Source organism: Tauraco erythrolophus, chromosome 10, assembly GCF_009769465.1.
Source record: "Tauraco erythrolophus isolate bTauEry1 chromosome 10, bTauEry1.pri, whole genome shotgun sequence".
NCBI classification, from domain to species: domain Eukaryota; kingdom Metazoa; phylum Chordata; class Aves; order Musophagiformes; family Musophagidae; genus Tauraco; species Tauraco erythrolophus.
The window spans coordinates 3,181,790-3,206,950 of NC_141474.1; the positions used below are offsets into that span (position 1 = coordinate 3,181,790).

The 25,161-nt window shown below is 44.9% G+C and overlaps 1 protein-coding gene across 1 annotated transcript in view; it reads left to right on the forward strand.

Annotated features, from left to right (window-relative positions):
• Positions 1-25,161, forward strand: part of NIBAN1 (niban apoptosis regulator 1) — a 68,511-nt gene that overhangs the window by 40,231 nt on the left and 3,119 nt on the right. The window contains exons 6-12 of the mRNA XM_086617692.1: positions 11,814-11,929; positions 17,993-18,097; positions 18,191-18,353; positions 19,304-19,491; positions 19,799-19,960; positions 22,740-22,850; positions 23,449-23,556. Coding sequence (XP_086473818.1) covers positions 11,814-11,929; positions 17,993-18,097; positions 18,191-18,353; positions 19,304-19,491; positions 19,799-19,960; positions 22,740-22,850; positions 23,449-23,556 — 953 coding nt within the window. The remainder of the gene's footprint in view (positions 1-11,813; positions 11,930-17,992; positions 18,098-18,190; positions 18,354-19,303; positions 19,492-19,798; positions 19,961-22,739; positions 22,851-23,448; positions 23,557-25,161) is intronic.

Below are 25,161 nucleotides of genomic sequence, written 5' to 3' on the forward strand. Positions count from 1 at the left end.
CATGATTCTGTGGTTCACTCACCAGCAAACTTCAAGCTGGACCATCTGGCAAGTGTAGGAGAGGAGGTGTGGGAGCCGGTGACCAGAGAGACCGTAGGACTGGGACCAGTACTGGAGGGGCTATAGGTCCGAACCAGCTACTGAAGAGACATGGGCATCTGAGAGTTACTGCCATGGGGAACATATGTCTGGACCTGCTGTCAGTGGGGGCAGGTGGGGAAGGAGAATTTTCTGCCCATAATATTGTTTTTTAACTTTCTCTCCCTAAGTTTTGCCTTAACTGAGTTTTTCTGACTGTTCACTGTTACTTTGAGAGAGCTTTGTCTTCTCAAGCATCTGTGAAGCTCAGGCCTTCATCAGTGTAGGATTTCATGTAATTCTGAGTTTTAAATACATCTCAGGTTTTTAAAGAAGCTGTGTTTGAGTTGAAGTGGACTGTGGAAGAAAGCTACTTCATTTTTTCCTCCAATTTCCTAAACCACTACTCCCAGTTTAGGTGTGGGTTGTAGCACCCAATTCATTGGTTCACCTTTATCTCCATGATCCCTCCACTTTCATCCACAGCTTGGCCTTCCTCTGCTTCCCTCTCCATCCCTATTTTCTTAGTGAAATGGTGAGAACCACCCACCTCAAATTTTGGGGGAAATTTACTGCTGAAATGGGCACTTAACCCCCAATGGGGAAGCGCTCTCCGTCCCAGAATGGCAATAATGGGGGAAATGCTCAAAATATTCACAGTGCTCTAATATTCCCCATTCTCCAGGCTTTAATCCTTTGTACGCCCCGAAAACCAGACTGAAGTTTCTTTGGAAAGCTTATTTAATTTTTTGTTGGTTTAGGAGGTCTTCTCGTTTCTTATTTAATTTTTTGTTGGTTTAGGAGGTCTTCTTGTTTCTTATTTAATTTTTTGTTGGTTTAGGAGGTCTTCTCGTTTCCTATACCAGGTTACCAGTTGTTGGGTTTCACTTGGTATTTGTTGTTAAAGGTGAAGAAGCCCAACCGCTTGGTGCTGGGATAGAGGGAAGTCTGCGTGACGAGACGGAAAATACAACTAGGGAGTTCTGGGAGACGCGGAGTTTCTCTTCATGATTTTGTTGTCTTTCACCTGGTTTGATTTCACATCCTTAACTTGATGATCACCCTCATGACACAGGAAGCTAAGGGACTTTCAAAACCGTATCCTGTCATCTCCAATTTCACCACAAATAACAAAAAAAAAAAAAGGAAAATAAATACATGAAAGAACAATGAAGAAATACATTAGGCAAGAGAGAAACACAAAATGTACTTTCAAGTCGATGCAGGGCATTCTGTCACAGCTACGTCAGGACAACTAGGATGCCTTCAGATTTTTTTTCTCCATCTCTGGCTTTTAGGGTTGCCGTTAGCTGTGTCCACATTTCTTTTTTTTTTTTTCTCATAGTTATTTCTAGTTTTCCTGTGTTGTATGTATATAGTACATACCAACTCTTGGGCTATAATTCAAAATAATCACTGAAGCATTGATAAAGGTTGAGAAGATGACATTAAATACTTAAGCTGAAGGATATATATCTCCATATACACAGCAAAGCAGCTGTCACGAGTCCACATAGGGCTTTGGAAAGATTTCTGAGTCTTCATGTTGCAAACAGGGTGGCTTTTCTTCTCCGGAGAGGGCAGCTGAAGAGAAGGATTTTCTCGTTGCCTTTTTCAGATGATGTGTGGAAGGAGCAATTAAAATAGAACTGAAGGAGGAAAAGGCTTTTTTTTGACCTTAAAGAAAAATGTCCTTCTGCACTGAGATGGAAGCAAGACCTTTCTGAAGGTTTGCGTGGGCATTTGGGGTGGGAAAAGGTCCAAAGGGAGACAGAGTATTCTGCCCTTTGCCTGCCTGACTCAAACCTGGGATTTGCCTCTTGGCTCCTCTCACTGCAGCGCCTGCACTTTGATTAATTAAATCACTTTCTGGTTAATAAGGTGAGATCTCCTGTGAGCTACATGAGCGGCTGAAACCGTGGCTGGTCTTTCACCAGGCAGATGTCTGGGGTCCAAATGGACTTTTCAAAACTGGTGTGTAATCTTCCGTAGAAATAGTAATGCTGTCACGTAACAGTCAAAACCATTTTTGCTCTGAATATCTTTGATGAGGCTTGTGGGGTGCCACGAAACTCGTGAAATGTTTTAGGGCACAATTTGGTTGTGATTTAGAATATTTTGCTGAAAATAAGAATCTGTGTCCTCTTTCTGGGATGCTTTTGCTCCACATCATCAGTCCTTCCCATCAGCATGGCTTTCGCTTTTCCAGTAAGTGTACTTGCCTACGCTGTGGGTAGGATTTTCAATCCGTAGGAGTTACAATCATTCTGAAACACCGAGATGATTAATGTGGTAATATCCTAATTGTGATTACGGTCTTCCTACCTCTCACCTTCCCACCCTGGGCTGGTTCTTCTTTTCTTAGGTATTACCAAGCGTGGGGTGGTGCAGAAGAACCACTGCCTGGTGCCCACCACCTGAGCCTATTTTAGGAGCCGTGAAGACACTCATTTGTGTGGGTGTCAGGTTGTATTTGGGCTCCAGCTTCAGAGTTCGGCAGCAGAAAAATTCTCACTTGCACCAGGAATATGGTAACTGGCTTGGAAAGCGCTTAGGAATTGTCAGAGGTAACATAGAATCATAGAATGGTTTGGGTTGGAAGCGACCTTAAAGATCATCTAGTTCCAACCCCCCTGCCATGGGCAGAGAAATCCTCCACTACACCAGGTTGCCCAAAGCCTCATCTAACCTGGCCTTGAACACTTCCAGGGATGGGGCAGCCACAACTTCTCTGGGCAACCTGTTCCAGTGCCTCACCACCCTCTGAGTGAAAAATTTCTAAAAATTTCTAAAAATTTCTAAATCTCCCCTCTTTCAGTTTAAAGCCATTGCCCCTTGTCCTGTCACTACACACCCTTGTAAAAAGTCCCTCTCCAGCTTTCCTGTAGGCCCCTGTTAGGTACTGGAAGGCTGCTATAAGATCACCCCAGAAGCTGTTCTCTTCTCCAGGCTGAACAGCCCCAACTCTCTCAGCCTGTCTTCATAGCAGAGGTGCTCCAGCCCTCTGATAGTCTTTGTGGCCTCCTCTGGACTCGTTCCAGTAGCTCCATGTCCTTCTTATGTTGGGGACTCCAGAGCTGAACACAGTATTCCAGGTGGGGTCTCACAAGAGCTGAGTAGAGGGGCAGAATCACTTCCCTTGACCTGCTGGCCACACTTCTTTTGATACAGCCCAGGACACGGTTGGCTTTCTGGGCCGCCAGCGCACATTGCCGGCTCATGTTGAGCTTCTCATCCACCAGCACTCCCAAGTCCTTTTCCTCAGGGCTGCTCTCAATCCATTCTCCGCCCAGTCTGTACTTGTGCTTGGGATTGCCCCGACCCACATGCAGGACCTTGCACTTGGCCTTGTTGAACTTCATGAGGTTCACACAAGGCCCATCTCTCCAGCCTGTCAAGGTCCCTCTGGATGGCATCCCTTCCCTCCAGCGTGTCCACAATACCATGATTCTTCGTGCGTGTTTATGACGGTGCACTCATGTCTCACGCTGCTTTGGACAGCTTTAGTAGAGGCATCGCGTGCTGCAAAGCGAAGGGTTAACCCCGCTGAACGTTGGTTTGATGGTCTCGGAGGGAACTCGCGCTGCAAAACTTTATTTGCTCTAAATACAGCGTATTATTGCAGGGTTGTATCCTGTTTGGAAGTGACCTCATCGAGCTTCTGTTGGTGGTTAGCAGCTTTGTACCACACGATCTATGAATAATACGGCAGTGCATTGCTCTCAGGAAGACGTCGGAGCTGTCAGGTTGATGCTTCTCAGACCCAGGGCGTTACACTTCGCCTCGTTCTCGAGGTGGATAAGGATGTGGCAGGAGTCCATTTTGTAAAAGTAAATGATGTGTCCTTTTATTCAGAGGATCATTTCTAGAGGTGCTGTAGCTGCGTTTGTTACAAGCCCTGGGCACGATATCCTTTCCTGAGGGCCACTTCCAAGCTCTCCTCATCTCCCCAGGTTCAAGCAGATGGATTCACTTTCACTTTCTTACCTGTGGTCCCCTTTGGGTTGGGACCATTTGCTTATTTTTTGGAGACAGAAATTTTCAGAACCTTATTTTTTTTTTTTTTGAAGTCGACGGCCGTGGCCCTTCTTACCAATTTTCTGTAATATCTTACAAGCAACAGCTCTTCAAACATGCCGGGAACTCGGGTGGTGGCGTCTTGCCTTCTGACAGTCTGGTGATGGGATGGTCTTGCTCTCTCTTAGCCATTCTCTGGGTCCTGTTCATCAGCCTCTGGGTGATGATGTTACTCGTACGCTTCACAGTAGAAAGTTGCTCGTCATTAAACAGAAACTATGTGAGCAACAGACGATAATCGCCGCAGTCCCTACCCACAGCAGATAAATTCCAGGCATGTATGACCAGAAATGCTACAAAAAACACTTCTGCAGGAAACTTGTACTACAAAGATCACTCTTAGAAAGGGAAATCATTCTTTGTCCTGCTCATTCATTATTATTTGATGGGCATCCCCTAACAGCGGTGTTGGGAGGCTGGCCGAATGATTCCTTAACTGCAGGGATGTCTCTTATTCCCTGATGTTCTCCAGCTGCCTTCACCCCAAATCCTTCGGCGGCCGGCAGCGTGCAACAGCTTTCTTTGAAGTACCAGTACAAGAGATGGAAATGTTCTGTGTATTTACACGGCTAAGACACCACACTTTCTGAAAATAGCAGCCTTTGCTTTCAGCAGCCTCCCTCTGGTTTGAGGTTACGTATTTTCTTTTATACCAGCTTTTGTTCCAAAAGAACTGAATTTAATTCAGTTAGAAACTTTTTTGTTGTTGTTGTTGTTAAAGAACATGTTTAATGGAAAGCCTGGGAAAACCAACAATCTATGTTTGAAAGAAACAAATGCCAAGGTGAGAGGAGGATCACTTGGAAGGACAAGAAAATCGGGAAAAATGTAATTTGCATTTCTCAGCATGAAATCTGTTCCATTGAGGAACAGATTCCAGTGTCCAGTGGAAAGAGTAAGTGGTGCAAGCACCATCTTTTGAGACTGCTAAAACCAAAGATAAGACACTTAAAATTCCAAATATTTTTCAGCTTTATCCACCTTCTACTATCTGTTTGTAGTATCGCAAGAAGGAAGGCCCTTCATCTGTACAGAGATTTTCCTTGTCGCAGGAAAATGCTGTATGAGGTGACCAGCAAGAAAGAGCTACAAAATAGATGTTTTGGCACTGCCTTCACCTGAGCCAGCTTTGCACCAAATAGATGAGGAGGCAAGGAAATGTCACTGTGAGGTCATGCAAAATTAAAGGCAGTTTCTACTAATTCATCATATTCCAAATACTATAGTAAGTGCCAAACATTCTCCCCATCAGTGAAAGGCCACCAAACTCACTCCTCTGTCATCTTCATTTCCTTCCAGTGACTGTCCTCCTGCCTTCCCCACTCCTTAGCTAACGTCAGCCCGTGCTTTTTGAAGATCAGAGGTGGTATTCACAGGCCCTGCTGTTGTGTGGAAGGGAACTAAAAAATGTATCAGGTTGTTAGTGACTGGTGTTGGGAGGAGACATTTGACCAAAGCTACAGTTATTGAGGATGGTAGGCAAGAGCCAGGCAAGGCTGCCTTCCTGCCTGTGGGCCTTTGCATAGAATCACAGAATGGTTTGGGTTGGAAGGGACCTCAAAGACCATCTAGTTCCAACCCCCCTGCCGTGGGCAGGGACACCTTCCACTACACCAGGTTGCTCAAAGCCTCATCCAACCTGGCCTTGAACACTGCCAGGGATGGGGCATCTACAACTTCTCTGGGCAACCTGTGCCAGTGCTCCACAATCCTCAGAGTGACAAATTTCTTCCATCTAATCTAAATCTCCCCTCTTTCAGTTTAAAGCCATTGCCCCTTGTCCTGTCACTGCACACCCTTGTCCAAAGCCCCTCTCCAGCTTTCTTGTAGCCCCTTTAGGTACTGGAAGGCTGCTAGAAGGTCTCCCCGGAGCCTTCTCTTCTCCAGGCTGAACAGCCCCAACTCTCTCAACCTGTCTTCATCAGAGAGGTGCTCCAGCCCTTAGATCATCTTTGTGGCCCTCCTCTGGACTTGCTCCAGCAATGATCATCTTTTATAAATACGGCCATCGTTAGATGCCACGTTGCTTTGATATCAATTATAGTTACCTACGGGAAGAATTCAGGGACCGTATGGAAAATAATATTCACTGAATGCAGAATCTGTTAGCAAACTGTAGGCAGCTCTCCAGCTCAGAAACCTATACGTAGATGTTTGTGCTGCAGGAAACGGATGAAGCCAGGGTGGATTACTTCTGAGTTTTCGTAGTCAGATGATGGGCGTTATGTCAGAATCAGCATTTCTTTAATTAAAACCCGTGTTCTCTGAGCTCAGGCTCCTGGATTCTGTTTTAACACTTGTTCATCTACGTCTTTGGGCCTCAGCCTTTTGTGAAATGTCAGCCAGAAAACTTGGATTACCCTCAGTGCTTTCGCTAGCTTTGCTAAAGCACTTTGTCCACACTCAATATGCCCCTTTACTTTTATTAACAATAAAAGCCATAAATGTATGGTAATAAAAGCCCACACGGGAGAAGGACGTTTACTGGATTGCAATAGGGGCACTCAGTTTGTTTTGAAGAATGACAAACCCAGTTTTTACACATCATAAAACACCCTGCCTGCAGTTCCTTGGCTCTCCGAGCAGCTGAACGCGGTCATGCCGCTGCTGCGTCCAAAAATCAGAGTCCTGGTTTGCAGAATGAGCCAAGGCGCAGAAGGGAGCCGTGACCCGCTGGAGTCTCAGTGGAGCAAAACCACCCCATGGATTCTGGGAGGTGGAAGATTCTTACTGTCTGCTTACTTTTGACAGGACATGTAGTGACAGGACAAGGGGCAACGGCTTTAAACTGAAAGAGGGGAGATTTAGATGAGATCTAAGAAAGAAATTTTTCACTCTGAGGGTGGTGAGGCACTGGGACAGGTTGCCCAGAGAAGCTGTGGCTGCCCCATCCCTGGAAGTGCTCAAGGCCCAAGTTGAATGAGGCTTTGAGCAACCTGGTGTAGTGGAAGGTGTCCCTGCCCATGGCAGTGGGGTTGGAACAGGATGATCTTTGAGGTCCCTTCCAACCCAAACCATTCCATGATTCTATGACTTTACTTGTAGCCGTTTATATTTTTTAAGTTAAACGATACACCATCCATCTTCAAACACCTGTTGGCATTCCTGCAGTTTGATGACTGTTTTAGCCTCCTTTTTCATGCCACAGTAGGGAGTTTGAATAGCTTCATTAATGACAATTAGTGTTCAGAGAGGGACATGGTTTCAGCTGGAAACTGAAATACTCACTTTTTAGCATGGCAGGAGACCCGGCGCAGCAATCTGCTGTGCATGCAGATAGAAAATTTGAATTGGAGTGTTCGAATACAGATTTAATACTCTCCAGCTTTGCTGAAAATCCACAATTTTAGCTCGAGGCAGTGAGGTCTGCGGCACTCATCCTGTCTGGTAACAAGGCCTGTTTCTAGAAGTTTTTGCCCAGAGATTTTCAGTGTTTTGACTGATACAAGACAGGTTGATCTACGGCTACAGACGAGACTAAATTCACCAGTGCAATTAATTTCTGCTGCTGTCTTTGGACACGCACAAGAAGCGTTAGTGAGCCAGAAAAATTGTTCAAACAGCCTTTCCAGAGGGGCTTTTAAACATTGTGCCAGCGACACATCCATCTCCAAACAAAGGTGCAGCTGTCCTGCTGGGGTGGGAGAGCACGTAGGAGCTTGGAACTGAAGATGTCGTCATTAGTCGCCCGTACGACCAAACATTCATCTGCCCAAGTGCCGGAGAAGGAGCTGCAGCTCATCGCCTGGAGCAACTCGTCAGGAGACGGCGAGTCCCACAGCAGCCGGAACATCGGATGCAGCTGAAATGAGGAATGGGACCCTCTAAGTTAATACTTCTGGAGCAGGTGCTACTCCGTGGGTGTCGAGTAGCCTGCTCCTCTGTGTATCATTTTGATGAGTTAAGGTTTGAGATTTATTATTTTTGTCTTGAAGAGGGATTTCAACTGTTCATACACTGCAAGGAAGCTCATTCCTACAGTCAGCTTTCTGCAGGACTCAACAAACTCGGCCATGCCTTGGAGAGGTGTGCAAATCTGGGGAGAATTATAAAGCCATGGTGTTTCTACATGTCCTTCTGTCTTTTAAGAAAGACCTTTATAGCATTTACTCTGTTATGTTTATAGAAGGAATCAGCCGTTAGCAAATTTTACCTGTTATTAAAATGAGGCTCCACACTTGGATATGTAAAGACAGAGTCTCCAGGTGGGTTTGCTTGGTTTAAAATTCAACAGAGCAAACAGAATTCTGTTTTACTCACCACAGATAAACTGATATGATACTCATTAGCAGCTGGAGAAGCTGCTTGGGTAATTTTCCAAGTGCAGACCAGCCTGGATTAAGCACATAGCAGCAGTCTGGGTACCTGTAAAGCCTCACCGGGCTTTTTCTGGAGGACATTCAGTAAAATTTATGGCTTTGTATGGGAGCTGGATAAGGACGACCCACAACCGCCGCCGCACCAAGCTCCCCTAACACGCTCCGCTTTCCACGAACAGACGCGTCACTCACGACGGGTGCCAGCCAGACGTGTGGAAGGGGCAGCCCCTGCCAGGGCATTTGGGAGAGCGAAGCACACGTTGTCCTTTCTGCTGGTGAACAATCGTTCCTGATAGCGCTGGGGTTCGCCACCTGCCCTGCGTGCAGCTGCAGCGTCTGCTTCCGTCTCCCACGCACCGTCCCCGCTCTTGCACGCGAGCGGGGCTACCCCAACAGCTTATTCTTTGTTTTCCTTGCTTTGCTGTGGCATAACGGAGCTGGCTGCCAAGCCAGCCGCTGTCCTCTAGCCTTCTCATGAACTGCTAGGTCTGATTTACAGCAGCCCTGGCTCTTCCCTGCTAAAATCTTGGAGGATGTGCTCCACAGCTCCGTTCAGCTTGGGTACAATTCCCTTTTCTTGAGCCGTATCCCATGAATGTGCCTCTGTCTTGTGTGCCCGCCCGACAGCTTCTGCACAGCGCAATGCTGGATGGATCTAGTTGCTCAGTGCCTTATCCCTGATGCAATCTTTTCCTCCTATGGAAAGTGGGAGTGAAATTGCCTAAATTAAGCAATTGTAGTAGCCTTGAAGGATAAAGCTTCCTTTCTACTTGGACCTGGTTTTGTAGTAAGACTGCCCTAATTGTGTTTTTCTCTTGTGTTTACTGGCGTAGGAAAGAATGCGCGATTGGGATTTTATGGTACTTACGGCTTGATATTTTTCCCATGAACTAGTCAAATGAATCACTCTTGGATTTTTAGCACCTTCTCCCTGCTTCTCTATGGGGTTGGGAACAGTCAGAACAGAGAGAAAATACCCCCCTTGAGCATGGAGTGTAAAACTTGATGATCTTAAAGGGCAGGTTCTTGTCAGCATTGGCGCGTCATCATCTCAGCACGTCCAAGATCCAGCCCTTTGGATGGCCTGTTGTCCCTTTTGGTTAGGAGGGAGCGCAGCTGCGAAGAAGGAAAACATGTGAGTCACGATCGGAGGGCTGCAGGAGCTGCAGTTCTCCCTTCCTCCAGCCAAGCCCAGCCCTCTTCTCATCAAAATATCCACAGTTTAATTTTGCAAGTACAAAAGCTGTCAGATACAACGCTCCACCAGTTTCTCAGGTGGAAGACTCTGTTCTTTCCTTAAAGCTGCCATCAGAGGATGTTCTCTTGGCGGTAAACTGCCAGACTTTCAACTCTTTTACTGATATTTTAGCATCCTGGTTTGTGACTAGCTATTAAAAATGCTGTAAGTCACGGAGGTAGCAGTGAAGGTATGGTTAGGATTTTACCTGGCTGTTTTCCTCTTGTTTGATCGTCGCATGAGCTTGAAGAAGTTGTGTGATCTCTCTGGACCACCAAATATCTGCAAAATAGGGACAGCATCTCTGGAGTGGCACTGAGAGAGGGTTTACTGCACCTCAGTGTGTATGACATACCTTCCTGAAGTAATTACTGTGCCCAGGGGAAACTCTGCAAGGGAAAATTCTGACATTTGGGCTCGTAGCAGATCTGAAACTTGGTTGCCCACCACGTAGATAAAATCTGTACAGTGCTGTTTTGAAGGAGCAGCCAGGGTGAAGCATTGAAGAAATTAATTATAGGTTTTTGGAGCTTTTGGGTTTGTATAAAGCGCATGGAGGAGATATTTCAGGCGTCACTGTAGTGTTAATCCGTCGTTGTTTCCCATAATTTGTATAATCCCTGTATCGCCCTCGGCATCTATGCAAGCCTCCTGTAAAGCTTCTCTCTTTAGAAGTTCCATGAACGAGTCAAAAGAAGCGTCTTGCTTGACAGGCAAGGCTTGAGAACTTGCTGTCTGACTCTTCACCTAACAATTGTTTATACATATCAGTATATTTTAAAGCAGCGTACTCACCTTTGAGAGAATTAACGTTCTTTCTCTTCCCTCCTTTCTTCCTGACATGTGGACAACAGGACTTGAGCTGATCAAAGCTTTCCCTTAAGATGATAATCCTCACAATAATCCTGAAGCTCTGCTTCATAGCAAAGACACAAGACTTGAATTCCTCAAGTATTTCGGTGGTGGTTTCTCATAGTCAGGTTTGTCAACAGCCTGATTGCTCTGGGGAGCTTTTCCACATTTGGAAGCAGAGGGGCTGTTTCTCCCCAAGTCATGACAAACGAGTTCTGCTGTGTGACTGCTCTTGCGGTCTTAATTAGCTGTGGGTTTGTGAGCTCTCATGCGAAGGAGAGCGTTGGCTGCAACCCTCTTGAAAGCCTTCAGCAGTTTGGAAGGAATACATTGCCTGAGATGTAATTTTTGTGGAACGACTGGTTATTCAGAGTTTGGAAGAGCAAACTAGCTCAGCCACTTCGCAGGTTTTTCTGTGCTGTGGTCTCGTTTGTACGAGAGGGTGTCCCCAGGCTACCACGTTGTTCTTGGGAAGAGCTACCATCTAGCAGCAGTAGCCATGGATGACAACCAGATACTCCAGAGCTGTGGTTAAACATTCCTGAAATATTTAGGGACAACAGCACGATTTTGTCAGAAGTTTTTGTGCTTAATCGGTATGAGCACGCCACTTACTTTGTCCAGGTCTATTTTATTGCACGTCCATGTGAAACCATCTTGATCATCAATTCTTTAATAAAACAAAGGAAATAAAAGATTATTGGGGAGCGTTAACTCAGGGTTTAGCAATTTATCAACGGCGTGGGTGCCGCAATCAGCTGACTATCGTTATCTTAAATTCTTATCTCACATTCTTAATTCTTGCCTTGAAGAAGCAGAAGCTCCCAACCCTTGGCCCTGGTACGTGCTGTCAAAGTCTTCCCAGGTACCATCTTGCATTGCTCAGAGGCATAAAGGCAAGGGATGAGCTTTCAGATGTTAATGGCCCCCTTGTCAAAGCCCCCCCCAGACAAGGCTTGCTGCCATAAGTAAAACTCTTACCACGTGCTTCGGATTAACATTTGCTGGTGTTGGTTTAACTCAGCAGCTCAGATGGGATGGCTTGGGATAGTTCATATGCGCGGTGGGATCGTTCAACGCTTCTAAATCTGAATGAAAGCCCAAGGTCTTCAGAGATCCGGGTTTAACAAAAGATGTGAAAATATCACTGCTAGATGCACATGGAGCAGGAAAATGAATCAAAACAGGATGGTTATTTTTTAAACGTTATTTATGGGTAAATCCTTTGTGTTACTTTTTGTCTTCTTTAGATTTTCTCAAGCAGACCACGTATGAAGTCGAGGCGTTCTTAGAAGCCATTCAGTTCTTCCGGCAGGAGAAAGGCCACTATGGGACGTGGGAAATGATTACCGGCAACGAAAAAGAGGTAAAAGGGTATCCTCCTGATATGCTTTTGGCTTTGGATACGGCAACTCTGAGGAGAGTGAAGGTTGTAAAGCCTCTTGGGAGAAAATCACAGAATCACAGAATGTTAGGGATTGGAAGGGACCTCAAAGGATCATCCAGTCCAATCCCTCTGCCGGAGCAGGACCACCTAAATCAGATCACACAAGAACGCATCCAGGCAGGTTTGGAACATCTCCAGAGAAGGAGACTCCACAACCTCTCTGGGCAGCCTGTTCCAGTGTTCTGTTCCCCTTACTGGGAAGAAGTTCTTCCTCATGTTTAAGCAGAACTTCCTATGTTCCAGCTTATATCCATTTCCCCTTGTCCTATCATGGGATGCCACTGAGAAGAGCCTGGCTCCATCCTCATGACAGTCACCCTTTCCATATTTATAAACATGAATGAGGTCCCCCCTCAGTCTCCTCTTCTCCAAGCTAAAGAGACCCAGCTCCCTCAGCCTTTCCTCATAAGGGAGATGCTCCACTTCCTTCATCATCTTTGATGGTTATGATGTTTTAAAATGATGTTTTAAAAAAGAAAATCTAATGTATAGAAATAGCTAAGGTTTCAAGATGCTTCTTACTGATATGTAAGTGAGAATTCTTTTTTAATAGACCCCATTTTGAGTTTTTTTTCTGGAAACGGAAAGAAAGTGTGCTGTGCACTAAAGCTGTTGTGTTGTGCTGGAATGCAGGGATGGCCACATTTCCACAAAAAGCTCATCCATCTACTTGATTTTTTTGCCACGGGGTCAGTTGGTGAATAAACACTGTGTCTAAAACAAGGTGCTCTTACCTTTGTTACTGAACGCAACAGTTGCCCGTTGCTTGTCCCGTGATGCCTCCAGGTGCCACCAGAGGAGATCAGGCTTTACGAAGAACAGAATAGCACCTAAACGTAAATTTTGAAGGATTTTGCTTTTCCCCAGTCTTTGGGAGTGAAGGTTTTAGGCCTGAGCAGATAAAGTAGTAGACCTGCTTACTGTGCCAGACTTCTGAAACAGTGTCTTGCATAGCAACAGACACACTTAAACACCAAAAGTTCGTGTAACTTCAGTTCTGCAGAACTGAGATGCTAAGCTCAGAGTCTGGGTCCATATTTGGGCACCTGAGTGAGCAGCTCTGGGGCACTGATGGAGCTGAAGTAACTCCACCGATCCCTCTGGCATCACTCCAGATGTCTTTTAGTGCAATTGAGACATTATTTGGGCCCTGATTTATACTTTTTTTCCAAAGCACTGAGCACTCAGCAGCAAATATTTACTTTAGTACCAGCTGCTGGGTGTTTTCTTTGATGAAATCTGGCTTCCCTTTGGGAAAATGGCAAAAAGCCTGATGGAGAGTTCATGATCCAGGGTTTTGTTTTAAGAAACAAGATTATGCTTTTAGGAGAAGTCTACCTTGGAAATGCTGAAAAATGTGGAGACTGGAGAAGAATCTGTAAACAGGTTCTTTCCCGGTGCCATCATGTCAGGGATTAAAGTTTCCTGCTAACATCTGATAATAAATTCCTTAATATAAGGAGTTGCATCCTTCCAGTGGAGGGAATGAAGGTTTTTCTCTTCTCCCCTCCTCCCTAAAGTTATGGAGCTATTATAGTGCTGGTTTCATTTGATGTTTTATTTTTCCTGTTGCTTGCCAACTACTTACTCACAACCCATGTACCTCAGGAGAACTGTAATCAGAAGACATCCAGACTGGTTACGCTATTATCTCCTTAGCAATAATTCATTCTGTAAGTATAGTGTGTTCTCATGCCTGCTTTGACCAAGTATAATAATTATTTTAGGCAAATATCCAGGCTAAGTGAATGGTTTGGAACAAGCAAGCTACAATTTGTCGCTGTAAAAAAATCTCTCTAATGCTGCCGGAGTCTCCGCAGCATTAGCTCATGCAGTTCTGCGACGTGGATGTAATATTAGTACGTACCCAGTCGCTTGGCTGCAGACCCACTACATTTTTGTGTGTGTCATAAATGTTCCTTTTCCTGGTTTTCTTTTTGTTCTTTTTCATTTTTAAGGCTTCGTTACCAGCAAAGGATAAATTCAGTTGTAGAGGGTATTTCTGTAGGTTGAGTGCTGAAATACATGCAGATTTTTGACAGTGCTCGTTACAAGCAGCAGCGCAGCCCCGTAGCGAAGGCACTACGACACACCAGTTTCCCAGTAGCCCAACTCCATTAATCAGTACTACACATATGTGGAAATAATATATTGGTAAATCAAGGATAGCGGAGAAAGGGATTAAAACACCCAACCCCCTACAGTGCACCTACTTATTAATAAGTAGGGTATCCATGTTATATTTCTGCAGGGGCCATCTTGTGCCCCGGAGGTGCTCTGTTTCACACTACGTGGCAAGCAGTCAGAGCCTTCATCACTTCCTTTTGCAGTCTAAATTCCTGCCATTTCCCTACCGTGTTGCTGGTGCACGCCTAAAACCCGCTCGGGCAGCCGTCAGACGTGAGGTTGAATGTCAGGAAGCGCCGGCACTCTGAGCGTGGTGGCAATGTGAAGTTGAGTGGTGGTTTGGCACTCTGTGTTGGCTCAGAGAGGATGGAGGACCAGGTAGTTTGGCTGTGAGGCATGACTGAAACTGTTGAGCAAGGTAGTAATCCTTTTCCCAGAGGGTATGAGAAGGGTACTGGACCTCCAGATGCATTTTTTCAGCTCCTCAGGCTGAAAGAGTTGGGGCTGTTCAGCCTGGAGAAGAGGAGGCTCCGGGGTGACCTTATAGCGGTCTTCCAGTACCTCAAGGGGGCCTACAAGAAAGATGGGGAGAGGCTGTTCAGGAGGGCCTGTTGTGATAGGACAAGGGGTAATGGTTTTAAAATAGAGAGAGGTAGATTCAGATTGGATATTAGGAAAAAATTTTTTACCATGAGAGTTGTAGAACACTGGAACAGGTTGCCCAGAGAGGTGGTGGATGCTCCATCCCTGGAGACGTTCAAGGCCAGGTTGGATGAGGCCCTGAGCAACCTGATCTAGTTGGAGATATCCCTGTTCCTTGCAGGGGGGTTGGACTAGATGACCTTTGAAGGTCCCTTCCAGCCCTAACCATTCTATGATTCTATGATTCTATGATTTTGTCTCCTTTTTTATAGGGTTGCTATACTTCTCTGCGATTTGCAGGATATCTACTGCACTTCAAAGCTCTCAAGAGCCTGTGGACAACCTCATGTCTGCTGTGTGGTCAGGACAGATAAAAATCCTTGATGAAAGGGTTATGTCCTGTTCTGTGTAGCACACGCACGGTAGTATTGCCTCTGTTGTCATAAATTGGCAGCTGTGCCAATCTGTAACTGCGTGCCAGTTCAAACATACCTGGGCAAGATCTAGGAACAGAAAACAAACGTGTCCGGAGTAAAAGATCTCCCTCCCTCCTCTGAGTCATGAGGATGAGTAATGACTGAACCAAACACAAGACTGAGGTCTTTAGTGCAAAATGGAGACGTTTTAAGTAGAGAAATTCAAGAACCCAGCATATCTCTCCAGCACGGATAGATGCCTCCATAGGAAACGTGTTCAGAGACCTGAGATCACAAAGACCTAGAAATAGGGCAGGTCTCATGATGACCTGCCTCCCTCTGCTTGCATAGTTTGCCTTGTTGGCCAACAGCAAGAGGAAAGCGCAGGAGAAAGAGAGGTCTTACAGCTTTCTCAGGCCAGAGAGACGGTGTCCATAAATAAAAAAAATGGGGAGGAAAGCCTAGACTCTCAAAACCAGATGTGTGCCTGTAACTCTCTATTTATGGCCAGTTTGGTGCATCTGAGTGGGATGGGCAGGAAAGAAGTTGTGGTTTAAGTCTCGGCAGAGGAGGTGCAAAGCCTGACAGAGTGGGTGATTCTGAAGGAAACTTCTGAAATGGGTGCCGGTGAATGAAACCAGAAACCCATCTCACATTCTTTCTGTATTGAAGAAGCCAGACTTTGGTGCTTCTTTTGTACAAAGTTGGGTTACACTATCAGGAGAAGCACAGAATCAGAGAATAATGAAGTTAAAAGGGGATCTCCAGAGGTTATCTAGCCCAGCCCCCCACTCAAAGCAGAGCCAACTTCAGGGGCTTTGTACAGTTGAGTTCTGAAGATATCCAAGGTTGATGACTGCATGACTTGTTCCCATGACTGCCCTCGTGGTCAAAAACATTTAATACCTGATGACTCTTTCCCATGTTGCTACTTGTAGCCGTCCATCCCTGTGCATTTCCAAGAAAAGTCTGACTCCATCTGCCCAACATCTTCCGTTAGGTAGTTGTAGACGGCTATAAGGTCCCACCTGAGCCTTATCTTCTCGACGCTGAGCAAACCCGCTTCCCTCCACCTCTCCTCACGTGCCATGTGCTTTATCCCCTGACCATCTTGGTGGCTTCTGCTGGACTCATTCCAGTGTGTCAAAATCTGTCTTGTACTTGGGAGCTCCAAACTGGACACCGCTCCAGGTCCGGTCTGACAAGTGCTCAATAGAGGGGAACGTTCTCCTCCCTCGACCTGCTGTTGCCCTTTGCTGCAAGGGCACCCTGAAGGCCGATGTCAAATTTCTTGTCCACCAGGATGCCCAAGTCCTTTTCTACAAAACTGCTTTCCAGCCAGTTGTTGCCAGCCTGTACTGGGGTACGGGATTGTTCCATCCCAGATGTTGGACTAAGCATTGGCTTTTGCTGAACTTCATGAGGTTTTTGTCCACTCATTTCTTCATCCAATCTAGGTCCCTCTGAATAGCAGCCTTGCTTGCCAGCGGATTGACCACTCCCCCAAATTGGTATCATCTGTATTCCCAGGCTGATGTCTTGTCTTTCTAAGTGGAACCATCTGCAGGACCAAATTGCCGGTTCGATGCTGGGATCAGGGAGGGTGATGCATCTCTTCTACAATCACTGAACCCTCTTTCAGAGTGAAAACGTTCTTGAGGGAGAAAAGGACTTGGTGTCAATTTAGAAAAATACAGCAATGACAGACTGACAATACACTCCCAGAAATAATCAAAAAAATAGGGCAATGATACATTTCCTCAGTTTTCCTACATTCCATCGTGAGTGCCTGATGTGTAGAAGTCCCCTTGACACTTTTCTTCTCCCTGCCTTTCTGCTGTGGTGCATCTTTGTCACAAAATGTCTTCTTAGGTCATGTATTTCATATATTTTTTGTTGAAGAGTCTGGAGGTGCTGGGAGGAGACTTTAACATGCATGAACTGTACAATGTGAAGGTTTTAAACCAGTATAGTTGTCTTTTAGTAACAAAAGTAATTGCTTGAAAAGTTTTTCATGAACTCCAACAGCTCTTTGTTTTATCCCTTTTGCCTCAGGATTCAGCTGGAGCCAATGAATCTTTTGGATCATGTTACACATTTTTGAAAAAAATCAGATAGAGTAGAATTATTTGTTTCACAGATTAGCTACATTACTGGATTCCATTTCTGCCTTATATCCTGTTTTTCCTGGGATCTCCTTCTTTTCTTGTTTGAATTATGAGGCTGGTGCTCACCCAAAAAAGTGCCAGAGATTCACATTGGTACAATCATATATTTCTTTTTTTGGCCAATTATCTTCCTATCAGAAGCATCCTTTGTCTGATGACTCTTCACAACAATTTCTCTTTGGTGTTCCCTCCTCTGGGAGAGCGTAGATGTCCCAGAACAAGGTCAGTTTGAGGAAGCAGCAGTCAGCAAACCAATTTCTCAAATGTTTTTGATCCAATTGCTCAGTGGATATCAATCATTTTACCTCCATTGATTTTCGCAGGGCAATTTCATAACAGCATGTAGTAAATTTTAACAGGCGTCTTAGTTCAGCACCTTAGTTTATCTGTTGTCCATTGCTGCATGGTCTCTCCAAGTCTTTCAGTGAAAAATGCTTCAGATGAAATGCAGAGAGCTTCCCTCAGGCATCCCTAATATTTTGAATCCAGTCCTTCCAGCAACCTGGAATAGCTGAGCCATCGTATATTTGGGGTTGCCGGTGCTTGCACATCGTTCTGTGATGTGAGTGCTCAGTTTGCAGGTGAAGAGCAGTGTGTGAACATGTCATTTTTATCTTCTGACCATATAGATCCTGAGCAACCTTGTGATGGAGGAACTCCTGCCTAACCTTCAGACGATGATCCTGCCTAAAATGAAAGGAAAGAGGAATGATAGGAAGCGGGCCTGGTTTGGTGTAAGTGCTGATACTTGCAGAGTCGTCGTTTCTCATAGCTGTTGTCTGCGTGTGCTGATTCTCATCAATGCTTCTTAATTTAATTTGGGTTAGATCGTAGAAGAAACTTATGGCTTAGTCCAGCAGCAGGTGTCAGAAGAATTGAGTACCTTGAAAGAAGAATGCAGAGATCTTGCAAAAACTCTTGAGGGAACCATTCGCTCGGACATGGATCAGATTTTGAACTCCAAGAACTTCTTAGCTGGAAAAATCAAAGGTGAGTGGAGGAACAGCTGTGTTTCGGAGCAATTTTTTTCATGTTTCCTGTTGCGTTGCTCGCATTACCAGATGTCATTGTTTTGAAATCCTCATACGATTTCAAAAATCCAACTGGAGACACTAATTTTTAGAAAACAAATGCTTTGAGCCTCTGCTGCCTTTGATGGGAACTGGTACCTGTGGCCACTGTGTCTGTGGAAATACCAGGTCTTCTCAAGTTGGATCTGGAGCTGATGAGTTTTGAGTGTCCTGATCGGAGTTGCTCATTCTACTTTCTTTGGTTTTCACTTGGACAGCCTTATGTAATGGAGATACAGGTTGCATGAGCATCATTAAAACTGTAGTGGTTTTGACCTGGTCTCTAGAAATGCTCCACAAAAACAGATTCTGGTCATGTGATAAATTCATAGGCTGCCAAAGAACGTTTAATCCAACAGGCTCCTTAGGTGGTTTGAAACTAATATGAAATAATTAGAATTTTGCTATGAATATAAAAAATGTAAAAAGTAGGCAAAACGTTAGTGGACGTTGCTGAAGCTAGCAAATAAACAAATAGCTGATGAAATAGAGGCTGTTTTGGTAAAACTCAAGATGTTCTGTTGATATTCTCACATACCAGACCAGGACGCTTTCAGCTCGGATAACTCCTCGTAGAGTCGCTGTGGCCACGCTCTCTGGGTGTCTGTCGGTACCGACAGCTGCCCTCTCCTCTGCTCTCACAGTGCCCCAGAGCTGCCAGCGTTTGGTTGGGTGGGGCCTGGGAAAAGATATCTCACTGCCACCCATAAAACTGTAAGCTCTCATCACCCTCATCATCTCTGTGGAGGTATGACTCCAGGGAAGAAGTCGTTTAATTCATTGTTAAGTAAATCAGTTCAGATTAGATGGCTTTTTTCACTACATCTCTTAGTAACCTAAACGCAACCGTTGTGTTGTCTGACACTCCAGCCGCTGTTTCTGAGCCTGCCCAGAAGTGCTGCACAGAAAACATCCAGCCATTTCTCACGTCCATATTAGAGGAGCTCATGGGTCCGGTGAGTTCTGGATTCACTGAAGTCCGCTCGCTTTTTGATAAAGAAGTTAATGAAATCATCCAGGACTTCCAGAAGACAAATGACATCACGAAGCTAAAGGAGGTAAGACAAAAATGCATTTTGGAGCCTTTTACATTAGCAGAAGGACCTTCTAGCTAGAGCTCGACTGACAGCAGTGTTTGCTTTCCCAGGTGACAGTGTGTTAGTGCTTGGTTTTGTCATTTAGAAGGTCTGGTGGTATTTGTGCAACTAGAGCCTAGATACCAGAATTTGGTTTAGGGCCACTGTTACTTTCTCTATTAAAGATTCCCCTCTGGTTGCTTTCTCTCCTAACCTGTTCCTTTCTCTATTAAAGATTCCCCTCTGGTTGCTTTCTCTCCTAACCTGTTCTTCCTCCACTGGAATGCAGAACGTGGATCAGCTTATGAACCTACCATTCAACTCTGTGAAAATGGAGCCCTGCTATCTGAAAGTGAACCTCCTCCAGGAGCTCCTACAAGACCTCAAGAGTCGCTTCAAGGTCTATCACATCGATTTTGTGATTCAGAGGACGCAGAACTTCATGCAGGAGGTACTGTAAGATCCAGTTTTTCCTCCTGGGAGAACAGGTTAGGTCTGTCCTAACCCGCTTCAAAGTAATCTTGATCAAAAGCTGTCCCAGGATATCTCTCAATCAAAGTACAGATAACAAAACCTAAGAAAATCACAGCTAGAAGCTGTTTCACATTTGTATTTCTGAGGTTGCATGCATGTGAGTCTTTCAGCAAGGCACAAAAATTTTGGATGGATCATCTCTTCCCCTGAACTTTCATGTTCCAAATTCTCAGTGTCTCAGCACCCGGGAAAGTTGTGCTTGTAACCCATGGGGTGGCTAAAATCTACCTGATTTCCATTCTCAAGGGTTAATTTTTCAGGAAGGGTCTTAAATATATTTTACCAAAATGGAACATCTGCTCTTTGGTAGTTTATTTTCTCACGAATATAAACTAAAGGCAATTAATGTTAGAAACTGGCAATTACTTGGACACAGATGACGTCTCAGGATGTAGCTGCATGTAGATGCTTTAACCAGCTTCACTTCTCATGGGAGTGGTTGAAGTGACTCCATCATTTCAGATGGAAAAAGAACTCCACCTCTTTTTCCCCTCTAGTGTGTGTTGGTGTAGGCTATAATTTTGCTTTGCTTTTATTTCTTCTGGATGCCTGGCCAGAAATCTATTAGGAGCTGGCCAGTAGACTTCTTTCCGTTGCCAGATCACAAGGCAGATTTGGCCTTGTAGCTCTGTGTGGAATCCTGTGATTTTCATCCATAGCTGAGAAACTACATATTTGAGTTGGTCACCTTGTGAAACGGAGCTGGTCCAGTTCTGTGGAGTGGCAGTTACGAGTATGGAAAGCGAGTCTGTAGCATGGTGCTGGGAATGGGTGTTCCTAACAGCAGCTCTTCTAAGTACAGCCATGATCAGCAGCCGAAGAATTATTCAGAAAGAAAATTCTGATTTCGTGTCTGGGTCTTTCAGGGGGGACCATTCCAAAACGCTGCCAAATTAAATGTCTTTCGATAAGTGAGGACCATGAGTCAAGACAAAGGAGTAGACAGAAAATATATCCCCTCCAAACCAAGCAGTCTTTTTTTTCCTGGACAGGAGTCAAAATTCACAATGAATAAGTTAGAACAATTTGTGCTTTAATTTAAAAAATGATGTTATTTCTTCTCTCTCTTTAAAAGGCTGGTATTTCTCATAAAAATAGTAAGTAGTAAGGTCAGACATGTCTGTGTCGTGTGATCTTAACATAAAAGGAGCGTTTGGCTTAAGTCTAACTCGGATGGAGGCTGGAGCAGGATTCCTTGGCTTGGGAGCTTGGCATCCTCTAGTGGCCAACTTTAGGAAATTTGGGAGCGCAGCGCTCAGCTGGCATAAAGCAAGTGGCTTTAGTGACTTCACCAGGACTACGTCAATTTATGATTTGCTTCAAATAAAAATTGAAATAAAAAATGCGTAGTTAATCTTTGAATTAGCCACACTTAACTCTACACCGATCCTTTTTCATGTATCCATGGTCTTGCAGGGCACGAGCCTTTACTGTACAGCCTTCTGATGCACACACAGATTGGGTGAACCTCCATCTTCTCCATTTCCATTTATAAATGCAGTCTGCGTAGTCCAATCCTACATGATCTGCAAAGTCGGTCAGAAAAATCAACCTTCGGCCTGTTTCAATTCATGAAAATATTACTAGCCAAGGAGGAGTTAAAAGCATGTCTTATCCATACGTCTGTAGATATTTGTTTACAGACTACAAAAAGTTCTTTATGGTACATGGCTATAGGTATATGGGCTGGGACGGTCCCGTGTGAGGTGAAGGAAGAGCTGGCAGTATGGACAGCCTCCCCGGGGGTGTCCCTGTGCTTCTCCAGTAAGAATATAGTAAATTTGCAGCTGAAAAAGGCAAAACCTCGTTAAGTAGACATAGTGGCAAAACCTCGTTAAGTAGACATAGTAACTGCTTGCAGAACTGGTTGTCTGAAATATCTTTTCAGAGAATGTTTTTAATGAATCTCTGGATGACCTGAAAATCTGGCAAATGTCCGCCTGACAGACGTCTGTGAGAAATTATTGTGCTCTGTGCGATTTTTGCTGATAATTGTATCATAAGGAAATACTGATTAATTACTTTTTTAAAAAATTACCTGCAGTATTAATGACTTAAGACCATTAGAGTGTGGTAGGAGTCAGTGGGAGTCTTCTTATTAGGGATAATGAGTTTTGCCTGTGATCAATTCTACTTTTCGTCTCTGTCACCATCGGTTCAGATGGTGACAATGAGATTAAATCTATACAGGAAAGCTATGAGAGCATAATAATGACACCAAGGCTGAATTTTCTTGATTTATTGCAACATTTCTCTGCATGTTAGCCTTCAGAGAACTAAAATACAGCAGGAAATTTTTGGACAATGTAAACAAATCTGCCCTGAGTGAGTTTTGTGATACAACTGTTTCTTTAGTTACATTAGCAGACTTCCTAGTATTGACCTGCCGGTAAACTTCGGATGGAAGCTGAGGTAGCTTTCTTTTCTTATTCTCTGGCATTAGATAATCTTCTTTTTGGTTTCCCATTCCAAAACTTGAGTGTTGCAGTCTAAACCAAACAAGGTTTTTCTTCCCTTTCCACAGTCATGTAAAGTACTTGAAATATTTATTGATTTTTAGGACAGTTATTCTTTCTCCGTTTCACCTTCTTAAAAATGCAATTTAAGTTAATGGTTTCATTTATCACGCTTCTGAATGTGTATAGGAATTTTATGTTACTGGTCCTTAACAGATTTTTTTTAACTATTACTTTTAGCTGATGGAAAACGCAGTTTACACTTTTGAGCAGTTGTTCTCTCCGAGTCGCCAGGCAGACTCAGCAAAAGTTGCAACAACCATTGAAAAAGTCAAGCTGAGAGTCCTGAAGGTAAACGTAACGCTGCAGCATTTGCACGGGAAGACCTTGGGTTCCGCCTCTTTGGGAACTGAGAATATATTCCATGTGAATTTATCTCAGTATTTCAAAGAAGGTGTCTGTTACCATCCAGCCGGGAATGCTGATTTGGTGGCACTTAGCAAAACTGCTTCTTTTGGGAGTAAAACCTACCTCTGGGCAGACTCTTGTAAAAATATTTACATGTGCAGTCTTTTTAGCTGCAATTAAATCGGCTGGAGGTGATGCTGTGGATCTGGGCAAATCTTGGTTTATTGGCTTTAGAATTAGCCTGCCCCTCGCCTTCGCTGCTCTCAGAAGAGGCAGTGCTGAAACACCTAGAGAGAGCAACCAGGGGGCTGTTTCTTGCCTAGGTAGAAAAAAAATGACCCCAGAGAACCAAATTTTAGGGAATTTTTGTAAAAGCTGAAATAACCTGCACGAGAATTCAAACCCCGAGTGCGGCTGTGATTGGTATCCTTTGGGATTCACCCATCACCAGTTACAGGTTAACAGGAACCAGTTCCTCCCGTGAGTGATGAATAACCCCAGACACGTTTGGGCTTGTTTCTCTTTTTGCCTGTTTTGACAGCAATATGATTACGACAGCAGCACTATCCGCAAGAAGATATTTCAAGAAGCGCTGGTGCAGATTACTTTGCCCACGATGCAGAAGACGCTGGCTTCAACGTGCAAACCGGTAGGTTTCTGTGATAAAAAAAAAAAAAAAAAAAAGGCAGGGAAGGATGAACACCTTGGCAGTAAATCCTCACCTCTGTGAAGCTGTTTCCTCTTGGGAAGTTGTGCAGATTGGCTGCCGGCTCAGCCAAGTGACACTTGGATTTGCCAGTTCATGGATTGGGTAGATGTGGAGCATAGAGAAGATTTCAGGAAACAGGGAAACCGTATATGCACCTCTCTTTCTCAAAGATAGCTGCAGACCTTTGCCCATCCGTGTTCAACTTCTTCCCTAGAGATCTGAAGTCCACTCAAACTGGACTCCTCTTGACAGCTACGATTGTAGGTTATGAGCTTGTCCTGGTGTTCAGCAGCCCCGCTGCAGGCTGAAATTCCCTCCATGGGAAAGGGCACTTTCCTCTTCAGCAGCACCCCAAGGCACGGCCGTGGCCTTCCACAGCCTCTGCTGACCTCCTCCCAAGCCAAATGGCTGCTTGGGCAGCAGGAGCAGCAAGCAGGCGGGCCAGGCTGTGCGCTTGCTTTCAGTGATGTTAAGTGGCAGGAATTGCATCAACAACAAGGAAACAAATATGAGGAGAGATCTCTTGTTGTCCTTAATCGTATGAGTGGGTTAGTACTTAGCAAGGGCAGCTACCAGAGTTCCGTGGAGATGTTATCAGTGTGGCTACGTGAGGGGCCAGGTAGAACTCTGTTCACCTGACTGAAAAAATAATAGTCTGTACATACCCTCTTGCATTTACACTGTACCTGCTGCAGGATGACCGCCCCGGGCCATCCCAGCATCTCTGCCCTTTCCTGTGATGTCCATCAGCTCCCAGAGGCTGTAAGCGCTCACCTCCGGTGTGCTGCTCTGGCTGCTGCTCTCCAGCTTGTTTCAGTCTCAAAACCAAGTTTAAAACCAAGTGTTTTGCCAAGTCATGCCTGCAAATCTTTAAGTATGGATTATTAAAACTTAGGGCTTTGAAAAATCTTTTAAAAATCACTCTCTTTTGCATGTCACTCTCTTTACTATCTCCAAAACAATCGTCTCTTGTGGATTGTCAGCAGTGCCTTCAAGACACGGTGTCGGTGCCCAGGGACAAGCGTTTCACCACCATGAATGTACTTAGAGAGGGTGGAGTCCCACATCGTGTCTCTGCCATGCAGGACGGACGCAGCGGTGGTGCAAACCTCCCCCGAGCCCTTTCTGTTTAACTTCCCACAAGCCTTTTGTGTTTGCGCCGCTGCAGAAGTGAGCCGCCAGCTCTGGGAGCGAACGTGTGGCACGGCTGACGTGCCCAGTCCAACTCCTGACCTTTTACTTGAAAACCACCAGCTGTTTGTCTGTAGGCGCCTCGTCTAGAGGTGGGCAGAGGTCACCTAATTTACTTTTTGTAGACCACCAAGCAGCTGCTTGGCAGTAATGACTCAATTATTGTCCAGACAGCCTGTTGCATATAAATCAGGGAGCTAAAAACGTTACACACCTATTAGAAAAACAAAACCAAGCCCTGTATCTCCCGTGCTCGCTGTGGATTTGCCTCCTTGGACAAACAGTGCGTGAGGCTTTTTCTCACCAGCTGTTTATTTCGGAACTGTTCATCGTAGGGCAGATGGCAATGATCCG